Here is a 27,450-nt window from a genome sequence, read left to right on the forward strand (position 1 = left end):
CTTCGCAAATTCTAAAACAAGCCAATTTTTGCTTTTAGTTAGGTTATTCTGCATTTAAGCTCAACAAAGAATAAAAGATGCTTAACGAGAACCAGTCCACAAATTTTCTGCGCCCTACAATATCGGGCGTGTGCTTTTCCGACGCGGCGGCGCCACTAGCGCCACCGCGCCACCGTCGCTGGAATTACGAAAGATACGCGGCGGCGCTTCGATCGTAATCGCGGCTTGGCGCTTGTCCTACTGAGCGGCGTCTGTCAAAAAATAAGCGAGCCTGTTCTAATTGTCCGATTCGCCTCAACAAAGCGGCAAAGCTAACAACTTTGCTTCACCGTCATGTCGGCCGCCGAAGTGGAACAGACTAACGTAAGTGCGGTGCCCGATCCCGTCCCAGTGTTCACAGTTACGTTCACTCTATCAATCTCGTGTAAGCCTAGCGAAGTTATCAAAGTAACGGTAAGTCCCTTAGCATCAGTCCTTGTTCTGACAGAGCCTTTTTCGCGGAAGTTGCGTACAAAACTCGCCGTCCCACGCACGTGCGCTTCACCTGTAGGCGTTGGCCGGTGTGGTGCCACGCCCGGAACAGCAAGTGCTCTAATTGGCACACAGGAAATGGGGCGGCTTCGCCAGGTAAACATCCGGCCACAAACTGAATCCAGCTCGTAACGGCTGGCGTGTAACCTAATTAGCAATCTTGAATGCACACGTGACGCGTCACCGTTATAGGTATCGAGGTCTCCAACCATTTTCGCGCCTCTGTCGAAGTAACCGGCGTTCATGATGTGTCCATTTTTCAGGGCAATTTCATCGATGACAGCATTCGCACGCTCAAGCTACAGAGCCATGTCGGGTTTGACAGCCTACCCGAACAGCTGGTTAGCAAATCCGTGCAGCAGGGCTTCCATTTCAACATTCTTTGCATAGGTGAGGCCCAGACCCGAGCACTTTGTGTGCCACTTTTAAACTTGGACTGCTGTCAAATCTTCTTGTGCGTGACAGCAACCGCTGTCGGTATTACTGCAAGGTTCACGAAACATTCCGGGATTGCTCAGTATTGCATGAAAACCTGAAGCTAGTGTTGATCTTAATGAACGAGTACCGTTGTTAGTACTACCAATTTTCTCCTTGTGCCAGTTTCTTTTTCTCCTGGTTTCTTCTTTTAATGAACACCACCATGCAAAAGTAACATTCCAATATGCTTTGTTTTATTTCTATGACTGCTGGCTTCTTTCATACATATATGCCAAAGAGGTTGGTCATTTCTCTATCCTTGTCAGTTCTCTACCCTTGACATAGGTGACCCCCAACCTGATCTACCCATGTGGATCTCCTGAGAAAGCAAGTGCGGTCATTCCGGTATGACCTATAGTTACAACGTTCTGGTCTGCTTTGCAACATGTGACATAAGATAATTGAAACTGGTAATCTTATAGTGTACTGAAACAGTCCAAGGTGCTCAGTCTCCTCAAGAGGCAGTTCAGAAGGCATTTGATGTCCTGTGAGTGTCATGCATCCTTTATACTCCCAGGAGAAGAGTAGCTCACACTTGCATTGCAAGCTGAACGTTGACATGACCTGGAACTCAACAGTGTGCTTCCTTAGAAAGCAATGTCCTCTGAATAATGCAAAACCACAGGCTGCATCATCATTGTAAACATATGGACAATAATATGGGCATACACATTGAGCCGCCGCGGTGGCTCAGTGGTTATGGCGCTCAGCTGCTGACCCAAAGGATGCGGTTCCGATCCCGGCCGCGGCGATCAAATTTCGATGGAGGCGAAATTCTAGAGGCCTGTGTACTGTGCGATGTCAGTGCACGTTAAAGAACCTCAGGTGGTTGAAATTTCCGAAGCCTTTCACTAAGACGTCCCTCATAGCTTCAGTCACCTTGGGATGTTAAACCCCGTAAAGAAACAAACACTTTGTGTCCAAGGTCTGATACAAATGCCACCTGTATGCAGGACTTAATTTTTCACCTTGTTCCAGTCAACAAGAGTAAGCAACTCACCTGAATCATGCTTCTGTGCAAAGGAAATATTCATCATGTGGGCATATGTTGGTATTGTGCTCCAGTAAACATAGGTCTTGACTGTTTACATTTAAATCTGGCCTGGATGAGCATTGGTATGATGGGACCAGCACCCCACCACAGTGGCTCACGAGTTCGCATCTTTGGTCCTGGCTGTGGTGGCTCCACTTTGATGGAAGTAGAATGCAGACGTGTCCATTAAATGAGACTTCAGTGCATGTTAAAGGAACTCAGAATTATGTAGACCCCTTCACCAAGGTAATCAGTGTTGCTTTTTGCATGCAAAAATGAATTTTACAAAAATTGTGTCCTATGGTATGACTTTGCAGCAGTACTGTTGTCAAAATAATTGAATGTGTGACCATTTTTCTTCATGATGGCTTCTGGTATTGCTTTGCTTGTAAATTGTTTCTGTGAATATACTCAAGAAACACTTGTTGCTGGGGCTAGTCACTGGATATTTGGGTTTTATTATAAATTGCATCTGTGTGCTGAATGAAGCATGCACGATCTATTCCTTGATACATTCCTCCTTGTGTCAGTTCTCACCCTATTGTATCATGCCTTTGCAATAAGAAATGCCTCTGAAATTTGGTGCATAGGTGTTGTTTTCAGATCTACGTTTTCCTTTTGATAAATAAAGATATTGTAAATCTAAATATTTGTTACATTTTCAGCCCTGCCACTAGGAGATCATGTTTTGCAGTGTGTTTTTGTTTCAAATTTCAGTGGTATATTTATCTGGTTGAGCGGGTGCTCCATGGTAGAAAAAAAATGACAGAACAAAACTCGAGTTTAAATACTACCAGGAGCATATTAGGGTACGGACTTGCCACTAAATTTCATTCATGGCATTTTTTGACCTTGGAAAACATAGTGCTGACAAGTACATGAATGAAGGCACACACATGCATGCTCTAACACCACCATGTGGGCTTCTTTCATGTGCTTCTCTGCTGTGCTAAGTTCCTCCCAGAAAAAAGTTGAACTGACAACTGACATGCATGTGGGTATGTGTGCAACAAAACAAAATGTTTATACAAACAAAAAAGAACCCTCCCAAACTTTTTGCACTTCAAAGTGATAGACATTGATAGCTGCACTGCCAGCCCATTGCAATGTAGCTGCCTATTTATTTATGCTTCTGACTTAATTTACCTTTTTTTTTTTTCCACCTCAGGTGAAACTGGTGTAGGAAAGTCAACCCTGATGGAATCATTGTTCAACCGCTCTTTTGAAACGCAACCAAGCCCTCACAGCTTAGCTAATGTGGTGCTGAAGCCAAAGACTTTTGGTAAGACTATAACATTATAAAACGATAGTTTTCCCTGGTAGAGTGCTGTGCATTGTCTTGTAATGAAAGTTTTAATGAAAAGTGTAAATGAAGTACTTCGTTGCAGAGTGATTGGCTACTACATATCCATGCATTTTTATGAGGTGCACATTTTTATAGTGACAGCACTTGTTTGCTGTTTCAGAGTGAAGCAGAGTAGCATTGAACTTCAATTTTTACTCTTTTTTTTCTGCAAACATGGCCTTAAACTGCTCAGACTCCAATTTCAGTTTTTGCTGAAAAAAAAAAATGTTTTTCTTCCTGTTTCAGAACTACAAGAAAGCAATGTAAGACTCAAACTTACTATTGTTGACACAGTTGGCTATGGAGATCAAATCAACAAAGAAGACAGGTTAGCAGTTGCCTTTTTTCAATTTTTACAGTCTTGATTGATGCCATGTACTGGTCACTAGTATTTGAGAGCATTGTGGCTTTGCTGCATTCACAACTGGGATTTCAGGTTTAAAATTTTTCCAGGCGTTGTCTGCCTATAATTTATTTTGCACGTCTCTGTGTAACTGATTACTGCAACCAGCATGACCAAAGATAAACAGTGCTGATAGGCTTTGAAGGAGTGTAGACACCAAATTTTTGGTTGGTCATCTTCTACATTGTAATGATGCATAACACAATAGCACACATGTATCACCACTTGGTATTCGCTTCGCAGTGGTAAATAATTTTCCAGTGAAATCAAATAAGGGTTTATTAGGTAGAAGTGGGATGAGTGCATAGACTTTAGTATACTGCAGAGAGGGTCCCAAAGTCAGAAGGCTGTAACAGGGTCCTCGATAGGTTGTTTGCTGAAATTATTTATTTTTCAATGGTTCATATTTTTATTAATTTATTATTGAGCTTCTTCTTTTATGCAGTTTGTTTTGGTTTAAACAGCTGAAGGATGGCCATGACATCCAGGTTCATTGTAGGTTACGTGAGGCACAAACAAAACTGATGCAATCACTGCTTTATCGTTTTAATTCAATATATTGCTTACACCAGCATGCTTCAAGCACCAAAACTGTAACAAATGAAGAAGCGGCGATTACAGTCGAACCCGGATACATGGAACTCGAAGGGGATTGTGAAATAGTTCAATATATCAATAATTCGACATATAAAAAGGAATTAGATAAGCTTCTCGTTTTTTTATAAGAATACGTTGCACTCATGCTAGTGATGCACTTCTTGCAGCGACGTGCCTCTTGCCAGCATGCTGGCAGCACACCGCTCACTAGGCGTAACCTGCTTTGAATCGAAGCTGCCGCAGACAGTCCTTTGGAACTCACCACTGCCTATCATAAGATGTATAATTCTGTTGTCAGTACACTACAAATGAAATAACCGCGCATTAAATTAGGGTACAGTTGGTGTCCGCAATACCTTTGACAGCAAAGTGAGCAAAAGGCATAAGGCGAGGGCCGCCGCTAGACTTTGGTTGCATTGTGTAGCAGTGCTGTCACCATCATCAGTGCTGCGCTGCCTGTACGCTGTAGAGAGGAGACTGGACAACACTGTGGACAAGATATCAGCAACAGAACTAGGGCCGGAGTAGTCGGCTAAACGGTTGGCCGACTCTTCAAGTTTGCTCAGGGTGATGTCACCTGCTGCCTCCAGGACGCCCACGAGGTTCTGAGGCAAGCGCTAAACAAACAGCTAGCAAAGTAGCAGGCTGTTGACATCTTGCGGGCGGTCTCCAAGTAGCTGGTGATGGAGGCACTGAGATGGTAGGCAATTGCCAAGGTCCGGGGTGCTGAGCAACTGCTACTGCTGCGGCCGGCTGCGCTCCCAGCTGATCTTTGTGGCAAGAATCATAGCCTTGAAGTGGTCCTACGGGGAGGAGGGATTGGGCGTCTTTATAGTGTCGTCAAACTTGTCAGTCACCAGAGCGGAGGTGTTTGACATGAGGCGGAGATACTTCACACATTGTGAAGTAATGTGCCGAAGGTTGAACACAGTCTCAACTTATGAGAAGCACAGGCTGGTGTTCCGGGGCCAAAATGGTGGCAGCTGAATGTGGACGTTGGTGACATCCTCTGCAGCTGATGCAGGAGCCGGTAGCTGGGGCCTGAGCAGTGAGCCTGTGGTGGCGTCCACATCCATCACATCCAGGTTCATCACGCTGTAGGGAGACGGAGATTGGGTCCCCTATAAGCTAAACGGGATGCGATGCAGACTAGGGAAGCAGGCCGAGTACCTGGGGTCTACTGCTTTATTCTCCCTAGCGCGTGGCTCCAGCAGCCGGCGCCAGCACATGTCTCAAGCAAAGGTGGCGCAGTGCCTATGATGGTGACAGTGCCGCTACAGTTGTATTCCTTGCACGACAGCGATGCAGCATAGAAAATGATTGCAAGAGATGGAAGTCCACCTTCAAGCACAGCCGACGTTCACCTCGTCACACAATTTCACAGCGCTAGCGCTGCCTGCGGGTGTTCAAGGCTGTGTAGCCACCCCATGTCCATGCGCAAACAGTGATTGGAGAGCATCGTTAGAAGTGGCTCTTGTTAGGGCACGGCACGCAGTCCGATATATCAAATGACAGGCGAAATTGCAGTTCAATATACAGCGCTGGGACTTTCCTCTACTTTTACATTGGATTTTCGGTGGGATAATCTTTTTGTCTGATATAGCAAATAATTCGTAATATCCAGGTTCGGTATATCTGGGCTAAACTGTATGTTGCTATTCTTTGTGTCGCAGGTGACCTAGACTGAACTGAACTGTATCGTCACAGCCATCACTTGTTAGCTGGTACATAAACTGAAATCTCACAAAAGAAAGATCAATTACTTGCTTATGAGACGTGGGTGGATTCCGTGTTGTTTTCATGTATATTAAGGTCTTGCACACCATTCCAAAGAAAACGCTCAAAAGAAATTTGTTGTCTTGGCCCTTTTCAATATCACCTTTCTTATTTAAAGTAGCCTGCAGCTCATGTTTCTGGAAGGCTTCATGACGTTTGGCATGCTGGGCTGCATGGTTTTGTGCTGTTTAAAAAGTGACTGAAGGCAACTCCGTCCAGTTACTGTTCTTAGTAAAAAATTGATTCTGAGGCTCTTTGTGGCTATGTTGACGTTCAGCTGCAAGCAGAAGGTGTAATTATAGCTGAGAAAATATGCCATGAGCGCTGCCTATAGGGGCGCCACTGATATCCCGCTCGCGGCAGATTCCAAAAACAGCGGCAAGGTCTGCTGGCCGTGCTCTCTCCTTGACATGCGTTTGCTGGCCTCGTTGCTGGCTTGTCGCGGCCATAGTGGTTCAGTTAGTGGCTGCGATTTCATCTTCATGTTTTCCAGTGAAGGATACGAGCCACCAGCCAAAAAAATTGGGGACGCCGCCACAAGCACCCCTCGGAACATGGGCTGCGAACTTGCCAGACACGAATTTGGCAGGGAGAGGGGATTGTATGTGCCGGCCATGCTGACACTGTTAATGCCTCAGGAGCAAGACTGGAAGCTGGCTCACCACACACCACACAGCCTTTCAGAGGCGTGACATGTGATTCATTGCCCCTGTGAATACTGATTTAAATGGTGCAAGTTGGCCTTTGGCTGTTTATAATAGATTTTGTGAGACAAAACTAAGAAAAAAGTTTGCTCACAAGCATAAAAAGCATAAAATTAACCAAGATTGCATTGCTGTTTGTTTAATCCTGGCAACATTTTATCCTGGTGTTTACAGAGTCTCAGTTCTTGCATAATCATACATTTAAGAATGTTGCTATTTGCAGCTTCAAGGCCATTGTGGATTACATCAATCAGCAATTTGAGAACTACCTGCAAGAAGAGTTGAAGATCAAGCGCTACTTGTCAATGTACCATGACAGTCGTATTCATGCCTGCCTCTACTTCATTTGTCCCACAGGGCATGGGTAAGTAAAACACATTGGCAAAGGACTATGTACTCTTTGCACTTTTGCTGCTTCTGGGGTTAATGCTCTTGGTAGAATGCAGTCATCAAATTTTGGGGCCATATTTTATATTTATTTATTCATTTTTAGAGCCGCTGTGGTGGCTCAGTGGTTATGGTGCTGGCTCTTGACCCCAAAGACATGGGTTCAATACCGGCCGCGGCAGTCAGATTTCTATGGAGGCGAAATTCTAGAGACCCGTGTACTGTGCGATGTGAGTGCACATTAAAGAATCCCAGGTGGTCGAAATTTCTGGAGACCTTCACTGCGGCGTCCCTCATGGCCAGAGTCGCTTTGGGACGTTCAACCCCGATAAACCATGAACCAAACCTTTTACTTTGATTTGGTTGTGGTGTCAGTTGTGATGAGAGCAACGGGAGGTAGAGCAAATATGACTTAAAGCACGCCAGTCTGGACACGGCAGCATCACTAGCCACACTAATGCCACCTACCACATTCAGCCCGGCCATGTCACAGGGACCATGCTGTGCCAGTTCATCACACAACCACTGCACAGTTTCTTTCCCGAGATGAAGTAGCACTGGAAAATCTCGTGGGGCATCTTGGTTCTTGTGTCATTCTCAGTCATTCGTTGGCGTCGCGCTGGTTTGCACTGGTCCAGTGGTACAACATAGAGTTTTGGTGCATTTATGCAAGTTAAGTGGCACCACCGGCATGTTTCTGCCATGACCAGCATGACGTCCCCCACAGCGTATGTCACCGAGAGCTGTGGCGAGTTGTAGAGGACCAAATGGAACATTACAATATATTGCCCTAGCTGAGTGTGCTAAGGATTTAATAAAGACTGAGCACATTGGCATATCTTATTAGACAGGCTTATTGGACTATTTCTTTTAAGGAGCTCAAGCCATAATAGAGTGCCTCGCAAGAGTTTTAAGAAGTTAGATATTTGATTGGTGTGACTGACTATACTTGCAAACTGCAACTTTCAGAACCTCACGTCATTTGTCAGTGGTCATTTGGCAACTAGAGTTGTTTGAACGTACAAGCACAACTTTTCTCTCAAACATTTCATTTTGCCATGTGCACCGTGCTGTTAACATGCCAGGATATTTTTTGTTGGCAGATTGAGTATTTATTACCCAGTATGTATAACAAATGTTCCAGATTGAATTTGCAAGAAATCACTGGAGCCTGAAAAGTCTGCTTTTACCATGAAATTTCTTCAACTTGTGGACATGCTCTTGCAAAGATCATATGTATGAAAAAAATGCTGTGGATGCATTATGCTTTTTTTTTTTTAAGCACAATTATTCACCTTCACTCACTCTTTAAATTTGCTTATGTCATGTTACATACCTGCTGTATGAGAAATATCATTTGCAGTGTGAAAAAAGAAACGGTAGGTTCCACGATGCCTTTTAATAGAAACTATTTGCAGAATTATGGCAGCAGTGCGCAGTGATGCAGAGTACAGCCAAAGCTTCTTTGTATGCAGGCAGTGAAAATGGCTGTGGGGTCCGTGCTGTAAAGTTCTTTGCTGTGAACTGTTACCCCCTCCTGTTGACCTCTCATTTCTGTATTCTTTAGACTCAAGTCCATTGACCTGGTGTGCATGAAGAAGCTGGACAGCAAGGTGAACATCATTCCCATCATTGCCAAAGCGGACACCATCTCCAAGACTGAGCTGCAGCGTTTCAAAATAAAGGTGAGCTGCAGTGCATGCTTGTACATGACTGTTGTGTTCTCGTTCATTTAAAGTGCCAAAGGGAATCATGTCTTCCGAGAAGACAGACGAGCTAGCAATACTGCATTGCAAATCGTGATTGTAAGCAATAAAAGTCCAGATGAAAGCACAGTGAGTTTTGTGCTTGCTTCTTTGTGGAAAACTCACCATTCACTGTGAGGCAACCATCCCCACACATTGTTTCCAAACCCACTGCCTTCACCGAACAGGGAAACCACATTCAATTGGCAAAGGTGCAGAAACTGTCAAGCAAGCAAAAATTCGGACTTTTTGAAGATGCCACGGTGAACTTACTATTAATCAAGATGACATTAAGGGCAGGCCAGCTGTAAAGTCATCTTAGCTGACAGATATGGCATAATTTTAGTGCGTTAGCACTAGATGTTCCATTCTGCCACTTAGCCTTGTCTGCGAGGTCCCTCTGCCCACCAGGTTGTGGGCAACCTGTGGCAGGTGGCCCACCTAGGTCACATGACCTCGTGACATTATCACAATCAGCCCACCGTGGCAGGCGGCAGTTCAGTTAATGATTGGTTGTGGTATGTTGCTCGGGAATAGCAACCTGGGCCGCACAAGTCCCACCGGTATTAGCACCTGCCATCGCAGGGCAGTGGCGCATCGTTTAACTGCTGCAACACTGAATCAGGAGTGGTACGAGGACTCCCAGCAATCTATAAGCTTGCAGTGGAGAGTGACCAATTCAGCATATATGGGCATTACCCCATTAACGCTATCGCATCATACTCTTTAGGCAGAGAAGTCCAATTTCGCCTATCTTTGTCTGAATCTTACTTGACTGAAAGCTGAGCCTCAAACCGAAACTGAAGCGCTAGCTCACCTAATTCTTATTTGACCTAATCACGCTAAATCATCCGCAATTTTTTTTTATAGGTACGTATTTGTATCTGAATGAAAGATACAGCTGTTTGAGGACATGCTCCTCCTATACATGCATATGCAGCTGTAATCATGGCTGTGGTTGATGTTGCCTTTCACAATCCACTGGGTATAATCCTCTTGATGGAAGTGTAGCAAGCAGTCTGTCATATTATCCAGCTGTTCACGCCCATTGCAGCTTCTAATATGTTGAGGTTCATCCCTCAGGACTGCATTGCACAAGACCGAGACCTCGCTGACAGCTGTTCCTTTTTGGCCAATATAGATTGTTAGGACAGCCGGGGACATCAAATCCATGGAACATTGCACCGTAGTTTTCAATAACCTCAGTCATTTTGAAACTGATCTGAAGAAAATGAATGTCTTGAAAGTTTCAGGTGGAACGAAATTGAAACTTCTGAATTTCCTGCAGCAGCTTGAAGCTTGATTTGTACAGTTGTGAGATTCTTTATTTTGAATGTTAGAAGTTATCAGTCAGCATATTAGTTTTTCCTGAAGCGCAACTTGAATTTTGATTTTTCATTTTGTCATTGATGAAATCTTTTATGTCCAAATTGGGAAAGAATCAAGGTGAAAAAAATTATTATTGCTATTTTTTACTAGATACTGCTCTTCATCCTACATTTTAACTTGGTAGTTCAAAGATGCATTAGCACTGCTGTAATTTAGCAAATCAGATCTGCTACACTAGGTACCCAACCTATTTTATATTCCTTATGCAAGTTCTGATGACCAGCTCAGAGGAGCTGCATACTTAACAAAAACGTAAAAACTGCTGTGTTCACTTGAACAGGGTCATGCAATGCATTTCCAAGTAAAATAAATTTGTTTGGCCTTTGAGTCCAGTCACCTATCCCCTGTTACAGTGACAGTACAATGCTTTTGGAGCAATCTGGTGTTATCCATTTTGCGAGTCTTTCCTATTGTGCCAAGCCAAAACCCAGTGTCATTGGCTTTTGTTATGGTCCTCCCCATTGTGGATGCTGCTACTGGCTGATAGAGAACTTGAAAAGCACCCACACGGTCTGGCTTGTCATTGCTGCTGTTTTTCAACCATATGCTGTAGTGAAATACACGTCCTCAGCCAACTGGACCTGTAACAGCTGATGCAGTGAATGAAAGCAATGTTTTATGCCACAAGTTTCCCCTTATTTCATGGCGGCAATTTCAACAAGGTGACGGTCCAGGTGGCTCAGTGGTTGGGGCGCTCGGCTGCAGAGCCAGAGGACCCAGGTTCAATCCCGACCACCACAGCTGCATTTGGATGGAGCCAAATCTCAAAACGCGCCACTGTGCTGTGTGATGTCAGTGCATGTTGAAGAACCTCAGGTGGTTGAAATTAATCTGGAGGCTTTCACTATGGCATCCCTCACAGCCCATATGTCACTGTATAATTTTTACGACCGAGTGACTACAATGAGCCACTGAATCTAGTAATAGTATTGCAGGCCAAAATGAAAAATTAACTGCACCTATAAACAAAACACAATATTTTGCCTCTCTACCGTCAGCTATGTAGTTCGCATTTCTGTATGATGGAGCTGGCAAATTATGTATTCATAAATTGTTTGCAAAGGAATGTCTCGCTGTGCAACAGGACAATACAGCGTATGCATATTCACATTTCATTTCGGCTTGACAGTACATGCATCTCCCCTTTTTCTTTGGACAGCTGTCACACTGCGACACCAGGCATTTAGGTATATAATTCAAAAGCAGTGCTTGCTGAAAATATGGTGACACTGAAATTTGTGTTAAGGTTGTATATGTGCGGATGTGACATACATTCAGTCTATCATAAATTGGTGGCACTGGGCTCTAATAAAAGGATTCATGACCTCGTGTGGTTGTATACCAGAGGTAGATGGGTTTGGATTTTGATGCAGCATTGCTGCTCATATTTCGACTGTTATGTCATTTTCTAGCTTCCAAAGCTCTGTGGTGTATTATCCTTCAATTTTGAGTACTGATGCGTTAGCCCTGATAAGTGAGGTTCTTGGCTTTGTGTGCCTCTTCTTCTGCTTTCAGTTGCAGTTTTTGTCAAAAGTGCTATCTGGCTGCCGTTACTGCTTTTTATGCTACCAGGAGGCTATCATTTAGCGGACGGTAGCGATGTTACCCCTGCAGCTGACAACAGCTGGCAACCGCACCGTTACCACTCTGCCACCAGCCCGCATTTTCTGCGGTCATGGCAGCCTGGTTACTTTGGGCAGAAAGGGTAGATCAAAGTTTTTGCGTAGTAGTCGCACATGACATTATGAGGACCAGGAGAGGCTTTTAACATTTATTTCCGTTCTCCACTGTGCAGATAATGAGTGAGCTTGTCAGCAATGGAGTGCAGATCTATCAATTCCCAACAGATGACGAAGCCTCTGCCGAGCTAAACCAGAGCATGAACGTAAGTGCACTTTCTTGTAGTAGTTATCCATTTAAGCATTGCCTTTTGTTCACCGTCGCAAACGCATCATGTGGTACTCTGTCTTGAAATCACAGGCCCACGTTCCGCTGGCTGTGGTGGGAAGTACAGATTTTGTACGTGTGGGGAACAAGATGGTTCGAGCACGTCAATATCCTTGGGGAACGGTCCAAGGTAAGGCCTAACTGAATTTTGGAGGTCTAGCAGTTAATACATGCTTAAACTCGTCATCATCCTAACCACGTTCACTGAGGGACAGAGGCTTCTCCTATTGACTTCCAGTTAACCCTCTCCTGCACCAGCTAGCGGCCACCTTATTCGTGTGATCTTTTTATATCATCCACCCACCTGACTTCCTGCTGGCCGTGCTAAATTTGGTACATAATAAAGGAATTCTGGTGGAGTAAATTGGTTTACGTTACGCTTAAGCTATTCTGCTAACTTACGGGTTCTCAAACTGGGTTCTGTGGAACCCTGAGGTTTCTTGTGCAGTGCTTTCTGGGGATCCCTGAGCACTCAACTCTTATCTTTCCTCTACCCACTTTATTTTTACGACTGACCATACTGTTCATTGTAGACTGTTTCGCTGTACAACGACTGATTATTCATTGAATTCTGGCATTTTCGGAGCTGCCGCATGTTTTCATGCTCCTTTTTGTATGCATGTCGGGTGGGACAGGATGGAAGCCGTGACACAGAGGGTTCCTCAGTACCTTTTCAAAGCCGTTGGAGTTCCCCAAGGCCAAAAGACTGGGAACAACCCCTGTGCTAACGTAGTGCTGATGTCTGCTTGCTTATGCAGTGGAGAACGAGAACCACTGTGACTTTGTGAAGCTTCGCGAGATGCTGCTGCGGACGAACATGGAGGACTTGAGGGAACAGACACACACGCGGCACTATGAGTTGTACCGACGCATGCGGCTGGAGCAGATGGGCTTCTCTGATGTGGGCACTGACAACAAGCCTGTCAGCTTCCAGGAGACCTACGAACAGAAGCGGCAAGAACACCTCAGTGTGAGTTTCCACAGACTCTAGGTCCTGCGTAGAGCGTAGTACAGTCGAACCCCGCTACAACGAACGTCACTTGAACGAAATTCTCGCTTCAACGAAATATTTCAAATTCCCCGTCAGATCGCCATAGAAAGTAATGGAAGAAATTTATCATCACAACGAACCATTTTTGGCACGCGTTTCTGCTTCAACGAAATTTTTGCTATACGAAGCTGGGTTTAAAAATCTAACAACAAAACAAGCATATCGACGCCCGTCTGTGTACTTCCGTAGGTCCACGCTGCTTTGCTTCACTAAGCTTTCGCTGGAACCAATTGATCCATTCATTCAAACGCACATGAAGACCGCCATTGCTTGGTGGCGATGACAATCAGGCTGGCTGCTTTGCGGCAATGCGCGGGTGCAAGCTCCCGTTTTCTTCCAAGCCAGAGCCGCAACCAATCTGTCGCCAAAGGACGCAGCAGCCTGGCAGCAGCAGCAGCGCGTTCGCCCTTGTTTTTTTCACTTGTGCTTGTGCACAGCAATCGACACGAGCATGGCGACTTTGTCTAGGAAGCGGAAGTTCTTTTCTCTTGAATAGCAGGCACTAAATATCAGTGCGGCATCCAGCGGCAGGAAAAAGGAGGATGTTGCAGCGGACTTGGTTATCTCACAGAGTACGCTGTCAACGATGTCCACTAAACGCTGTTCACTAAAAGGACACAAGCCAAGATGACCGAATTTTTTGGAAATAAATATTTTTTAACAGTGCAGCAAGATATTGGTTTTTTTGGGCTGATTTCGCCACAACGAAATTTCCGCTTCAACGAAATTTTTCGCGCACCCCGTGAATTTCGTTGTAGCGGGCTTCGACTGTAGCAGCAATATTATACGCAAGTCAGAGGGCTTCCTTCTGCCTGCAACATGTTTTTGATGAGACTGCAAAAATTAGAAGGCAGAAAAACGTGTCACAGAAATAAACTGTAAGACATTGAAACAGATGGCATGAGCTGTGGTCATAGGATGCACAGTTTAAAGTTTGTGTGATCCAGTTCGCTTATTTTTGCTTAAGGTAGTGTGGAAAAGCATTTGTCATCTCTGCTACTTGTCCCTGTTCTTAACCCTTCGACGCGCCATTTTCGTCTCCATCAAAATGAGATTTTTCAACCTAAATCGTACATTCAAGCTTTCAGAAAAACAATTTGTTTGTTTTTCAGCGTAAAATACTAGCAGTTGATTTCTTGCAACAATGTGCAAAATTTCGTACCAAGTATCAAAATTGATGAAATAGCAACATGAAATGCTGCGACTTATCAAGTAAACACTTGAAGGATCATGAAAATATTTCTATTTAAGGGTGTACATTACGCTTCAAATTGCAATAAAAAAATGTATCTACCGATGACAAAATATCTGCACAAATATGGAGGATGACATGTAACCGTGCTCACTGTTTCATGAAATATTATTTACAGCGTTCAATACATGGCATAAAACAGCTCATTTGAGAGATGAAGGATGCAGAAGCCACCTGACACAAAGAAATCACTGCTAGGGGCAGCCCACTCTCGGGAATAAGCTGAGAGTTCACTTTGTATACAATTGTGTGTATAGCGTGTCAAAGGGTTAGACCATTTCGTGTTTTTGAACAACTCTCGACGTGATGGTTTAACGAATCGTGGGTTGAGTACATCATAGTTAGTGTGTGGTTCTCCATCAGTTGAGTTTGCTTGCCTGTGTATTGTGTGCCCTCCTCCCCCGCCCCCCCATGCAGGAGCTTCAGCGGAAGGAGGATGAGATGCGCCAGATGTTTGTTGTTCGAGTCAAGGACAAGGAGGCCGAGCTCAAGGAAGCCGAAAAGGAGGTAAGGATCTCGTATGTACTTCAGAGAGACTGTGTGGTTAGAGCACACACAGTTAAGGACTGTGGAGTCTCATTAAAATAAGATCATGAAAACAGCAAGAAATGTTTTGTTGGTTCAAGGGAATGCAAACAAAACGAGGGGCTTTAAAACAGCATTAGTTTTCGGGAAATGTTTTTCGACTTTGTATGAGCACCTACTTAACACGGATTTAGGAAAAAGCCAGGGTAGTACATATTGGTGATCACTTCACACAAGCTACACAAACAAACAAATGCTAAGTTAGGGTGAAACTAAAATAAAGTGCCCCGGCCTGTGCCATCGAATATAACTGGCTTAAACGAATGGAAAGAGAATGATGAGGGATTACCCTAATAAATAAGAATTTAGTTTTTGAAAAAAAAAAGGGAAAAGTGTATCTGCTTTCCAACCCGACCGCCACCATGGGAAAGGATTTACTGTTCAGCAGATTATTATGCAGTAGAATAAGGAGCCCGTTAAGGCATTTTTCCGATGTTGTTGCATTACTGTCACAGTAAAACATGATGTTGGACTAGTCGGTTCATATATTCAGCAGTTATAAAACTGCGCGAAGACAGGACGAGAGGAGGCACAAAGACTCTGCGTGTGCGTCTTTGTGTCTCCTCACGTACTGTCTTCTTCGCGCAGTTCTATAATTGCTGAATCGCTGTCACACTTGGCGAGGTGGCGATTTCTGGAGCAAAAATTGTGGGCCCAGAAATTGTTGCACTAATATGGGGCTGATTGCGTTTGAATCTGCACGAGATCTAGCGCAATTTGCTAATCACAACTTTCACCAGCCATCAATGGGGAGTTGAACCATAAACCAATGCGTGCATGGACATGTGGCAAAAATTCTGGCCCCCAAACTGTCAGACAAGTGCGGGACTAATCGCATTCGAATCTGCACGAGATTTAGCGCAGGATTGCTAGTCACAACTTACGTCAGCCATCGGTCAGGAGTCGAATCTTCAACTAACGCATGCAACATGCAAGGGTGTCTGTGAGTGTGGGTCACACTATGGGTTTCCATGTTGTCTTTGGGTGCTTAGGGACTGGCTTGTCTCACATAATCAGCGTGACTCATGTAATGAGCGAATAAGTGTCCCCTGCAATTTATTTTTTGAAGTGGTCGCATATTGCCGTGACGGTTTGAATTGCAAATGTTGTCCTGCCATTCTTCCTCAGCTGCACGCCAAGTTTGACGCGTTGAAGAAGCAGCATGCCGAGGAGAAGCGCAGGCTCGAAGAAGATCGCAAGCGGCTCGAGGATGAGATTCGCCAGCTGAACGACAAAAAGGCCCTGGTGCAGCAAGTGCAGAGCCACTCCTCTCACACGCTCACCTTGGGCAAGAGCAAGAAAAAGTGATGCCTGCTCCCACTGACATGGCACGCCACACTCTGCTTGCCGTGGTGCTATCTTGGAACAGATCACAGCTGTCGGGAGGGTGCTGTTGATTCTGCACATCATTGTGTCAAGCAGAGAGTAAGCCATGGCTGTTGGCAGGTCTTCGCAGTGTTGCCAAACATCCTCGCATGCTGTCTTTCTCGAGTGCGAAGTAATAACGCGGTCAGTGTCGCTCTTTTGTAACTGCGGCTTCTCTGAAGTGAACCTTGGCCTCTCCATTCATCTGAAGCTGCCATTTACTGATGAAAAAGTAAATAGAGAACATATGAGAATGTGCTTGTATCAGATGTACAGAGCGTAGACTTGGGATAGCTCATCAAGGTCAACACTAGCACCTTGTGCTCAAACGATTACTGCTGAGGCCTCTGTTGACTAGTGCAGCAGAAATGGTTTCCCCAGATGCCTGGCAAAACTGCTGGCTGTGGTGACTGTACACGTAGAGATACCTTATGTAACTGAAGGTCCAACCATTCTTGCAAACATTTTTCTGGCAGAAAAGAGTTTGCAGAGGTTTTGCACCTGTGGGTTGAAGACTCTTGCCTATTTACTGCCTTCTTTATCCTAGCCCAGACAAATGAACTGATAAGTTACCACAAAGGGATGTGATTGAGCCAGGCGACTTTGTAACAGCACATAACCAAGAAACTTAATGTCTTATGGTCACAGAACTCTGCAACTAAACTTGAACTGTACCAATTGTCTTATGAAATCATGCATACAGTTCCTTTTTGTTTTGTCTGATGCCAAGGGTAGACTTTTTCCCTGATTTCTTTTTGTCAAAAGCTTTAGTTGACCTAACATCTTGCAATGAAGTTCCATTAGTGAAGAGCTTTTGCATTTGGGGAGCAAGCTTTTGGTGATATCACAGATTGCAATCCCGGTAAGGACTTTCAGTGAAGATTTTTTCTGTAGAATAGCTGAAAGGTGGGACATGGCTATTGAGGCTATTTTGTCTATTTTTGTATGAAATTTAATGAAAAATGGCTCATGTGTGTTAGTAATTGTGTTGATGTAATTGTGTAGAAATTAGTGCTCTTGCTAAGTTATTCCTGTTTTAGTTCACCAAGAATTTTAATAGACTTCCATCATGTCACTGAGTTCACAGTGGTCTGTTTTTGCAGAGAAGCTGTTTATTCTCGCGCTCTCAGTCGCCATATGTAAAAAAGAGAACTCTGCTCAGTCTGTTGGTACCCTATCCAATTCCATCAGAAAGCCAAAGGCAAATACCGTATACACAATTGTAAGTCGACCCCCCCACATCACATTTCTGAAATATTGAAAAAAAAAAAACTTGAAGGTCGTTTACAGTTGGCCTTTAATAATAGAACACAATAGCACTATCCTGAGACCTCCACTTATCGCCAGCCGCTATCTGCTGCCGCACGTGGAAGCGCCCGTCGGCACATTCAAAAACGAAAATGTATTAGTCACTGGACTACTCGTCCACACTTGCAGCATCGTCCTCACTAGCGCTGCCGTTGTCATCGCTGCTGCGGTCCCACAGCTCGTCGTTCTAACATTGTCGTGCAGCGAACTCATGCACTTCGCAAACAGCCGCATCACGAAGTCGCATGGAACAGCTAAAAATTTTGCCTTGCTGCAGCTGCCACACCTGTATCACCTGTTGCGCACGTCAAACTTGCGGCTCCGCGCGCAGTTCGTTTCTTCGGCGTAAAGAATGGCAGCCATCTTGAATGTAGCCATGAGCGAGCGCCGGTCGCATATCGGACCCGGAGCACGAATGACGAAGCACTGCATTAAAAACTTTTGAAACGCGGCCGGCAGTAGTCAAATGCATCAGAGCCAAAGAGAAACTATGCGCGAGTGGCGTCGGCTCTTCTGTCGGCTGCCGGCTCTCCCCGGCGACGCTACGGATCCAAGTGGGGGTGCCGCCACGATTGGAACAGTGGCCCTTCCATCAATTATGGACGCTGCCTTGAGTGCCGTGTGCGCGGTTGAAAGTAGATGACAAACATACTTGGACAACGCCTATTAAGAGTAGAACGTGAATGCGTTATCGGGCCGCCGCCGCTTATCAGCAGACGCAATCTGCGCCCACTTGTGGGGAGTGGGCTGGTGCCGGTTTGCTGCTTATCGACAGCCACCATTGGCCGCCTCACACGGGATGAGGATGCCGGTTCTGCACATTGACATAGCAGCTGCTCAAGGCCAGCACCAAGAGCGATGCGACGGAGCCGCGCAGCAAAAATGAAACCACGCTCTAGCATGTCTGATATCCCGTTTGTCTCTCCTGTATTTCTTTATTTATGGTGCAATGCTTTGGTTTCGATTTTAAGTCAATCCCCCCCCCCCACTTCGGATTTTCAAATTTTGAAAAATAGGTCGACTTACAATCATGTAGGTACAGTATATTTTATTAATGCACACTAAATTGGACACCTATATTGGTTGTCGGGATTCATTTGGAAGAATGGAGCAGTTTGTTGTTCATTCAAGGGTAATTAATGGGTTATAATGGGTAGAAAAGTGACATTGCTGTGACATTTTTGCATTTCTTGTACCCCTGAAATATTGCACTGAGTTCATACTGCTTTGCTGCAGTTGTCTCCCAGCTGTCAAGCTTAACTGTGGGAGTCAAGAAAAGCCGTTAATTTTGGCAAATCATCAATAGGTTCTTTTTATTCCCATATCCCCTAATAACATTGCGCGAACTATTGAAAACCTAACTAATGAACTTTGTTGCAGTGTAATAGGAATGTTTGAACCTTCGTGTATTTTATTTTGGGGCCTTTTTTTCTTTTGCTTCTGTCAGCCATATGGTGGAAGTATACAGCATAACCATGGAAGCAAATTATGTTTTCATGTGTTCAGCTTGCTGTTCATGTACATTTGAGCATGCATTGGAGCTGATTGTAAAGATGTTTTTTCGATCAAAATGAATTTTATTTGAAGCATTCATGCCTTGCATGCATATTTGTTGTTTTGTCTTCGTTTTAGTTCCTAACATTGAGGCAAATGTAATATTCAGGAAACCTGTTGCATCGTTTTAACGCACAGTGCTTTATTTTGCCACATCAAAGCATGGTGTGGGAAGTGCATCACAAGAGTTAATGAGGGGCTAATGTAAGCACCACTAAAGGCTGGCACAGCGTAATGTTGGCCATATAGACATTTTGTTGAACGTGCGAAGCTTTCGTGGCTTAGTAAACTTGCACCGCATCGTATATGAGCATCATGTAGCATGCCTTCCGAACTACTGATACAGAAAGATGTAGTGCTGAACAGAAATCGTACCTTTTTTACTCCCTCTGTTTTGTGATGCCTATGGGTCTCTCCATTTCACTTTTGCTGCAAAAATTTTTCTTTTATTAAGTGAAAAATAAAAGTTGTACATAATCAAGTCCTGTTGAAAAATCATATCAGAGGAAAGCTGCCAGCATTAACAGGCAGTTACATCAAAAGATATCAAAAGATCCAAATAGCCTTTGTCACAGTGAGCAGGCCAGTTCTGTGGTGGAAAATACAGGATACATACCGTATTTTCCGGTGTATAAGACGCACCCTTGTATAAGACGCACTCGCCATATATGAAGGCTCTCATTGAAAAAGTTGGTATATAAGACGCACCCCAATTTACCCACTTAGGCTAGTCAGGGTTAATTAAACACGCTTGATCGACCATCGCGAAATGAACCATGGGTGGACTGATCTGATCGCATAAAAGCTCCGTAGAGCTAAATAAAGTTATCCTACCCACCTACCTACCTATCTGTGAGAAGTTCTTGGTTTATGGTTTATGGGGTTTAACGTCCCAAAGCGACTCAGGCTATGAGAAACGCCGTAGTGAAAAGCCCCGGAAATTTCGACCACCTGAGGTTCTTTAACGGGCACTGACATCGCACAGTACACGGGCCTCAAGAATTTCTCCTTCAAAGAAATTCTAGCCGCCGCGGCCGGGATTGAACCCGCGTCGTTTGGGTCAGCAGTCGAGCACCATAACCACTGAGCCACCGCGGCGGCCTGTGAGAAGTTCTTAAGCAACGCTAAGTGATCGCAAAAGGCAACACTCACGCCATACCCGCCCATGTTTTAGCAAAAAAAGAAAAATACGACGAAAGAACTCTCCCATATGTCCATAACAACATTTTATTTTTACTTAAAACCATCGAAGTCTTTATCTTCGGATGCGCTCTAAAAAAGCTCGCCCATTTCTGGAGGCAACGCGGCTGAAGCATTCTCTTCATACTCAGAACCGCTGGTCTGATTGTCGTCGTGCTCGGTTGGCGATGAAGCTAGCAGGCCAGCCTTCCGGAACCCTGCAGTTATGGTTGCCACTCTAACAGCACTCCAGGCCTCATGGACCCACTTTGCAACTTCGCTGTAAGAAGCGCGCCTCATGCGTCCAGTTGCGGTGTAGCTGTGCTCGCCTTCCGTCATCCACGCCTCCCAAATACGTCGCAAAACAGCTTTAAAGCTGCGGTTGACGGAAATATCCAAAGGCTGTAGAACCTTCGTCAAACCACCGGGTATTATTGTAGGGGTACAGTTCTTCGCCTTGATTTGCCTCAGTGTCAAGTCAGTAATGTGCGCCCGCATGCTATCCATAACCAGTAGGCCTTTCCGGGAGTGAAAAAATCCATCCGGGCGCTTCGAAAAGCACTTTTCGAGCCAAACTCCCATCATTTGCTCATCCATCCAGCCCTTCTGGTTAGTTGTGACAATAACACCAGGCGGAAAGCTTTCTTTTGGCATCGTTTTCCTTTTAAAAATTATCATCGGCGGCAGCTTTGTTCCGTCAGCACAGCACGCAAGTACGACAGTGAAGTGAGACTTTTCGTGCCCAGTTGTTCGTACTGTGACAGTCTTATCACCTTTATGAGCGACACTTTTGGACATAGGGATGTCAAATGTTAGAGGCACTTCGTCCATGTTTACGATGTGGCTGTCGATGATGTTATTCTTTTCGACTTCCTTCTTCACAAATTCATGGAACTTCTCCACTTTCTCTCCGAAATCGTCTGGTAGTTGTTGAGACATTGTCGTTCGCGCTCTTATTGACAAGGCTTTGCGCTGCATAAATCTATAGCACCATGACGGCCCACCAACAAAATCAGCGGCACCGATTTCACTCGCCAAAGTGCGTGCTTTCAAGCGCAACTGCACGGTTGACAGAGCCCTACCTTGAGCCCGTTGTTCAAGAGCCCACTTGAGGAGTCGGTCTTCAAGTTCAGGCCACCGCGCCTTCTTCCCGCGGTCAGCCTTCTTTCCGCTCTTCATCGCCTGCAGTTTGGTGGACGACTGTCGCCACGTGCGAATCATCTTCTCAGTGACGTCGAAATGGCGGCCCGCGGCCCGATTTCCGTTTTCGTTAGCATACTCGACCGCAGATAATTTGAACTTTGCGGTGTAGCTCTTGCGCAACTTCGGTGGCATACTGTAGTAAGACCGAGCACGACAGGTGTAGGTAGTGGAAAACACACGCCGAAGTCACCAACACAGACATAATACGTACACGGTTGCGAAGTTGCAAAGAATGGCTAAAAAAGAACGCCGGCTTGGCTTGTCTTGACAATGTCGAGAAGCGCGACTGTCGCCATCTTTGGGAATTTCACATTACTTTTGCTTGCGCCTCCGAAACGACCGCGTTTTTGCGATTCTGGAAGTCGTCATCCCCGCCGTTTCATGATAAAGTTCACCTAAAAAAAGTTGCGCACGGCGGTCCCCGTATTGAAGTATTAACCGTGCTACTACCGCATCATTGGTAGTGATATTTTTTCGGTGAAAAAAGCTTGAGCATGAACCTGAGTAATTTCCGAACCCGCAAAAAAAAACGAAACATTCGCATATAAGACGCACCCTTGCATAGGACGCACCAGCAAGATTTTTGGAAAAAAACCGCGTCTTATACACCGGAAAATATGGTAATTGGCAAGCTTTTGGCTGTCTCTGTATTCTGAGCGATCATGTTCTCAGAGGCAGACAGATATCTTTGAAAAGAGCCAGGGACCTGTTCAAGGACTCATTCTTATTCAAGGTAGCCACGAGATTTCATCAGTGGTGGTGTTGCAGTAAACCCTGCTGTTAGGCTTTTCACGGGACCGCGAACAAGAAACATACCAGCCGGGAAGCGCACATAGAAAAAGCACATCATTATTTGACTTTTCTTTTGCTTCTAGTAAGGGCAGCATGCTTCTCTGGAATCTGCTAGGCTTTGTGGCTCTCGCAAACATTCGCGTGCACAGAATGTCTTAAACGCAATGGCACTGTCTGCCTGAGCAGCTGTTGGTGGGAGGGAGGAATCAGTGGAGAGGGAGGGAGCAAATGCCATGGACTAGAGTTCCGCTTTGATTGGCATGACGTCGCTGTTCTGCGTACACTAAACGCTGTCAAAATTCCGGCACAGGGTAAACAACTAACGTGAAGCGACATTTTCAACGTAGCATGCGGTAAAGCTGCTTCATTTGTGATGATACAGCAGATTTTGTGTTGCATGTGTTTCGGTTGGAAAATGCAGCACCTGAAAACATAATAGCGGAGTTCTACTGTAGATATATTATTGCAAGATCTTGCACTTAATTTATACAGTAGGGAACTATCCTGATCACTGCAATTTCTTGCTGCATGAGAAACTTCATGCATGAAGCAATTGTCGAGCTAATTTTTCTGTTGAACTCCTACGAAGGCAGAGCTTAAAATCTTTTGTTTTATTCATGAAGCTAAATTTGGGAATTAAAATGAAAGGCCTTGTTCTGTGAATTTCGGTGAACAGCATCCTAGTGGAGCTGTTTTTCATTTCATTCATGAAAGTATACTTAATGTCCTTTTCTGTTTTTGCTGCATGGTTACTACTGACAAAGTAGGCATCAGCCTACCTCTTATATTTATTTCCACATATGCTTGTGTTCTCCTTTGTCTACTTTAATTTATTAGAGGCAATCTTTGTGTATTCCAAGTTGTTGCATGTGCACCATGTTGCATGTACACCAAAGTAAGTCTCAACTTTTCAGCTGAAGTGTGTTAAGAGTGAATTGTCAGCACGGGATTTTGCAGTTACATGTTTATTCTTAATTTTTTAATTGCTTAGTGGCAAAAACTTCCAAGCTGAATGCAGATCCATGAGGTCCTCTTGAGTGGATGCACAGTAGTATGAAAGTTTGCATGGTGCGCAGTGTTCAGTAGTTTTTCAACATGCAATTTTCACACACGGGCCTGTGAGAGAGGCAGTGAGCTTGCTTGAATTCTGAGTGGGAAGCAGAGCAGCACCATCGGAAATATATGCAAACATTTTGTGCGTTGTGAAAGAATTTTATTCAAAAGTGCTTTTATTTTTCAACAAGTATGATTTTAAAGGATGCTGTCCCATTGTTTTACAGTAAGAACTGTTCATGGGACACCTTCCGCCACCAATACGCAAAGTTCCTTCTCACACTATGGAAGTGAGGGGCGATGGTGAGATGGGGGAAAACACGGTAGAAGCTGGTAGGGGAAGGGAAGTCGCAGGACAGGCACGCTTGGCCAGCTTGGCTGTACTAGCAGGTCTGGTTGAGGGAAGCACGGTGGAAACATGAGGAAACTTGCAGCACCTGCGTGCTGCATGCATGCTTTATTCAGCAAATGTCACTTGAAGACATGGAAAAATTTCACAGCATGCACATATTGCCCAGCTCCCGCTAAGTTTAGCGCATTACGCACGATGGCGTAAACATCAATTTTTCGATGCTGTCTTTTGGCCATACTTGGGGCTTTGATCCATCCTGTATTTTTTTTGTAGTTTGGTTTAATTTGGCTTAAAGTACTAAATTAGGATTTAATTAAATTAGATTCAATTCCCTGACTGTAGTGAATGACTCTGTCATATGGAAGACACTGAAATGATCCCACAAGCTCACTTCACTTACAGTGACCTGATGGTTTTTCAGCCTTCTGTCCAAGTCTAACAATGGCTGGATATTGTTGAACATGCAGTGTTTGTGCAGCAACCCGCAAGTCTATGATTGAGTGTCTCGAAACAGCTGTTTTGCGACATGTTTGTGCAAAAAGTGGTCTCAAGATATTGCTCACAAGCCATTCTCATCTCTCTTGACATTCCCTCCTCTAGCAGCATGTTGTTGCCATGAGTGTGACTGACCCACCAATATGAATTTTTGTACAAAGTGAAATACTTCAAGATATAGCGTCAAAATAAGTCCTAATGTACTGCTTGCATTTATCTTGCAAATCTCAAGTGTCCTTGTGTTCTCAGTGTCATCTGGTGTGCTTCATCCCTAGTCAGTGTATAAACTGTGCTATTAAAGAACCTGTGGTAATGTCTCTCTGTGTATGCTTTGGGACGCTAATAAGATTTACTGCACTTCATCTTTAAGACTTCAAATAACATTGATTCAAATGCATGGCAGCAAAGAGATTAACAAGATTTATCATCTAATATAAACATTTCTTTCATAAACTCGATATTTGATGAATGCAGCTAACGTCTCCTTATCAAATATTTCCTGAGCATTAAATTTCACAAAGTATGAGTGGCAGGCCCCTCGGTGCATCTCTTCTTTAAAGATGAGACAGTTTCATGCTGGGGTATGCTGCCCATGTACAACAGGCATATGAGCAAGGACTGTGCGTAGTGGTCGTAACGGTGGACTCTAGAGCCTAGTGAAGCCCATTTGCTGGCATGGCTCATTGAAGCGTATCATGAACTCGGAAAAGGCGCTGTGCAGAATGGATTTGCTTTGGCAGGTATTGAGAAATACCTTGGGATAACGCGGCTTGCAGCATTCGTTCGTATTAGATCTGTGCTAAAGACTGGAACCGCGGGACCTGTTTAGAGGTCCCTCAGAACTGGGGCTCAGCGGGCGAGACCACTGTACTCTGCGCCGCAACATGTTCATGGTCTTGTGCACAAATTGGTTGAAGTAGAAGGCGCACGCGACCGAACAGTCGTAAGGACACTCGTAGAGCAAGTGACTCATCATTGTCACTGAACGGCGTGCAGTAGACGCCGTGCATCTTCAAAGGAAATGCCAGTGTTGGCATGCCCTGTGCGCACCCTTGGAGCGGTCTAGTCCCCTCAACCGCAAGATGTACCGCCGCACTCAGATCTTGAAACGAATGCTTGCCTTGGACTGACATTATCACCGCTGAGAGGTGGCCAGTACGTCTAAAACCGTGTAAGGGTGGCAGCAGGCGATAGATATCATCAGCCGCCGCAGACGCGCTGTGCAGCATTAGGTCTCGGAGCCAGCATTCACTGATGCTAATGAAAGTCGAGCTATGTGCTCGAGCATTCAAACGTGTTAAGTCTGCAAGCGGCGATACACCGGGTATCCGCTGGACTGTAGGGCGCATACTGATTGGCAGTCCATGAGACCGGCTGCGGGCATCTAGAGCGGATACTTGGATATTCAAGGGACGCAGAGAGCTGTACGCGTTTATCTAACAGCATTTTACGTCCATCGGACATCCGCTGGACATTATGGGCAGCAAGTAAAACGTTTTAAATGCGGGCAAGACATTCCCGCGTGTTATTCAAACTTTAGAGAAATTAGTAAACACGTGGAAGGAGCCTGCAAGTTTTGGATCTGGCATCTTTAATTACAAATTAACACTGGTTTAATTAAGTAGCTGCCAACAAACTGCAAGGCACAAGGGAGACGTTAGAGCAGTCCAATGTGGCACAACCTGACTTTCAACTCTCCACACTCAGTTTCGATATTGCCGACTCCATGGGCTCATGCTTAAACTACGCATTAGTTGTGTGTTCTTTAAATATTTGTTTAATGTTTTGTAATGAAATATTTATGCAGTCTATGATATGCACAATTCAAAATGTATAACTTTATAAAGTTCTTTTAGTTGAAAAGGATCATTGCAGCAGAACAAAAATTTGAAACTTAGTTTTGTTTTGGGGGGGGGGGGGGGGGAGAAAATGGCGCAGTAGATGTCTTGCATATTGGCGACGCCTGTACCATGTCTTCAGGGAAGGGATAAAGGAGGGACTGAGAGAAGGAAGGAAGAAAGAGGCCGTAGTGGTGGGCTCCAGATTAATTTTTCGACCACCTGGGGATCTGTAATGTGCACTGACATCGCACAGGTGCCTTAGGCGAAATGCGGCCGCCGCGTTTGGGAACCGACCCGGGTACTCCGGATCAGTAGCCGAGTGCCCAACCACTGAGCCACCGCGGCGGGTATCGTTTTCGGGAAAAAAAAGAGTGCCCGGATCGAACCCGAACGCAGAGGCCACATTTCGATGGAGGCGAAACACAAAATGCACCCATGTGCTGTGCCATGTCCATGCACGTTAAAGATCCCCAGGTGGTCAAAATTATTCCGGAGCCCTCCACTACGGCACATCTTCCTTTCTTCTCTCGCTCCCTCCTCTATTCCTTCCCTTGGCACAGTTCAGGTGTCCGCCGAGATATGAGACAAATACTGTGGCATTTCATTTCCCCAACTACTGATTTACTAAACAAAGATTTTAAGAACGCCAGTTTGGCACCAGTATTTTTTAATTTTAAGTCAATGATCTATCTGTAATGACACATAATAGGCCTAAATACATTGGGTTCGGTCAATTCCAGTTCTTGAATGAAATATGTCACGGAAGAATTTTAAACGCAGAAATTTATTACGTGTTTGAAATGTGTCTCAACCCAGCATGGTTTTCGCACTCTATACACTGAAATATCTGCCCGAAAGATCCCCAGGTGGTCGAAGAAATTATTCCGGAGCCCTCCACTTTCTTCATTTTCTTCTCTCCGGCTCTCCTTTATCCCTTCCCTTACAGGGGGGTGCAGGTGTTGGCTGAGATTCGTGAGACAGTTACTGCGCCGTTTCTTTTCCTCAAAACTAGTTTTCATTTTTTAAGGGTGTCAGTCAGGGAAACAAGACCTCGCCAATGCTATTCACCGCCTGTTTACAAGAGGT

At 44.8% G+C, this 27,450-nt stretch overlaps 1 protein-coding gene across 1 annotated transcript; it reads left to right on the forward strand.

The window, feature by feature from the left end:
• The first annotated feature begins 121 nt into the window (after window positions 1-121).
• Window positions 122-18,710, forward strand: LOC144129059 (septin-2-like). Its single transcript, XM_077662944.1, has 11 exons — window positions 122-363; window positions 795-921; window positions 3,210-3,323; window positions 3,633-3,714; window positions 7,090-7,230; window positions 8,821-8,938; window positions 12,183-12,272; window positions 12,368-12,464; window positions 13,093-13,304; window positions 15,055-15,144; window positions 16,351-18,710. Exons 1-11 carry the CDS (start codon window positions 334-336, stop codon window positions 16,528-16,530), a joined length of 1,281 nt encoding a protein of 426 aa, XP_077519070.1. The 5' UTR covers window positions 122-333; the 3' UTR covers window positions 16,531-18,710.
• Window positions 18,711-27,450: the final 8,740 nt, after the last annotated feature.

Source organism: Amblyomma americanum, chromosome 4 (assembly GCF_052857255.1).
Source record: "Amblyomma americanum isolate KBUSLIRL-KWMA chromosome 4, ASM5285725v1, whole genome shotgun sequence".
Taxonomy (NCBI): Eukaryota; Metazoa; Arthropoda; class Arachnida; order Ixodida; family Ixodidae; genus Amblyomma; species Amblyomma americanum.

Bases quoted from the DNA above. Each gene is read 5' to 3' on its own strand.
- LOC144129059 (XM_077662944.1), top strand. From the start codon at position 334: ATGTCGGCCGCCGAAGTGGAACAGACTAAC. The intron at 7,231-8,820 runs GTAAGTAAAACA...TGTATTCTTTAG, and splicing joins ATTTGTCCCACAGGGCATGG to ACTCAAGTCCATTGACCTGG. The intron at 12,465-13,092 runs GTAAGGCCTAAC...TTGCTTATGCAG, and splicing joins TCCTTGGGGAACGGTCCAAG to TGGAGAACGAGAACCACTGT.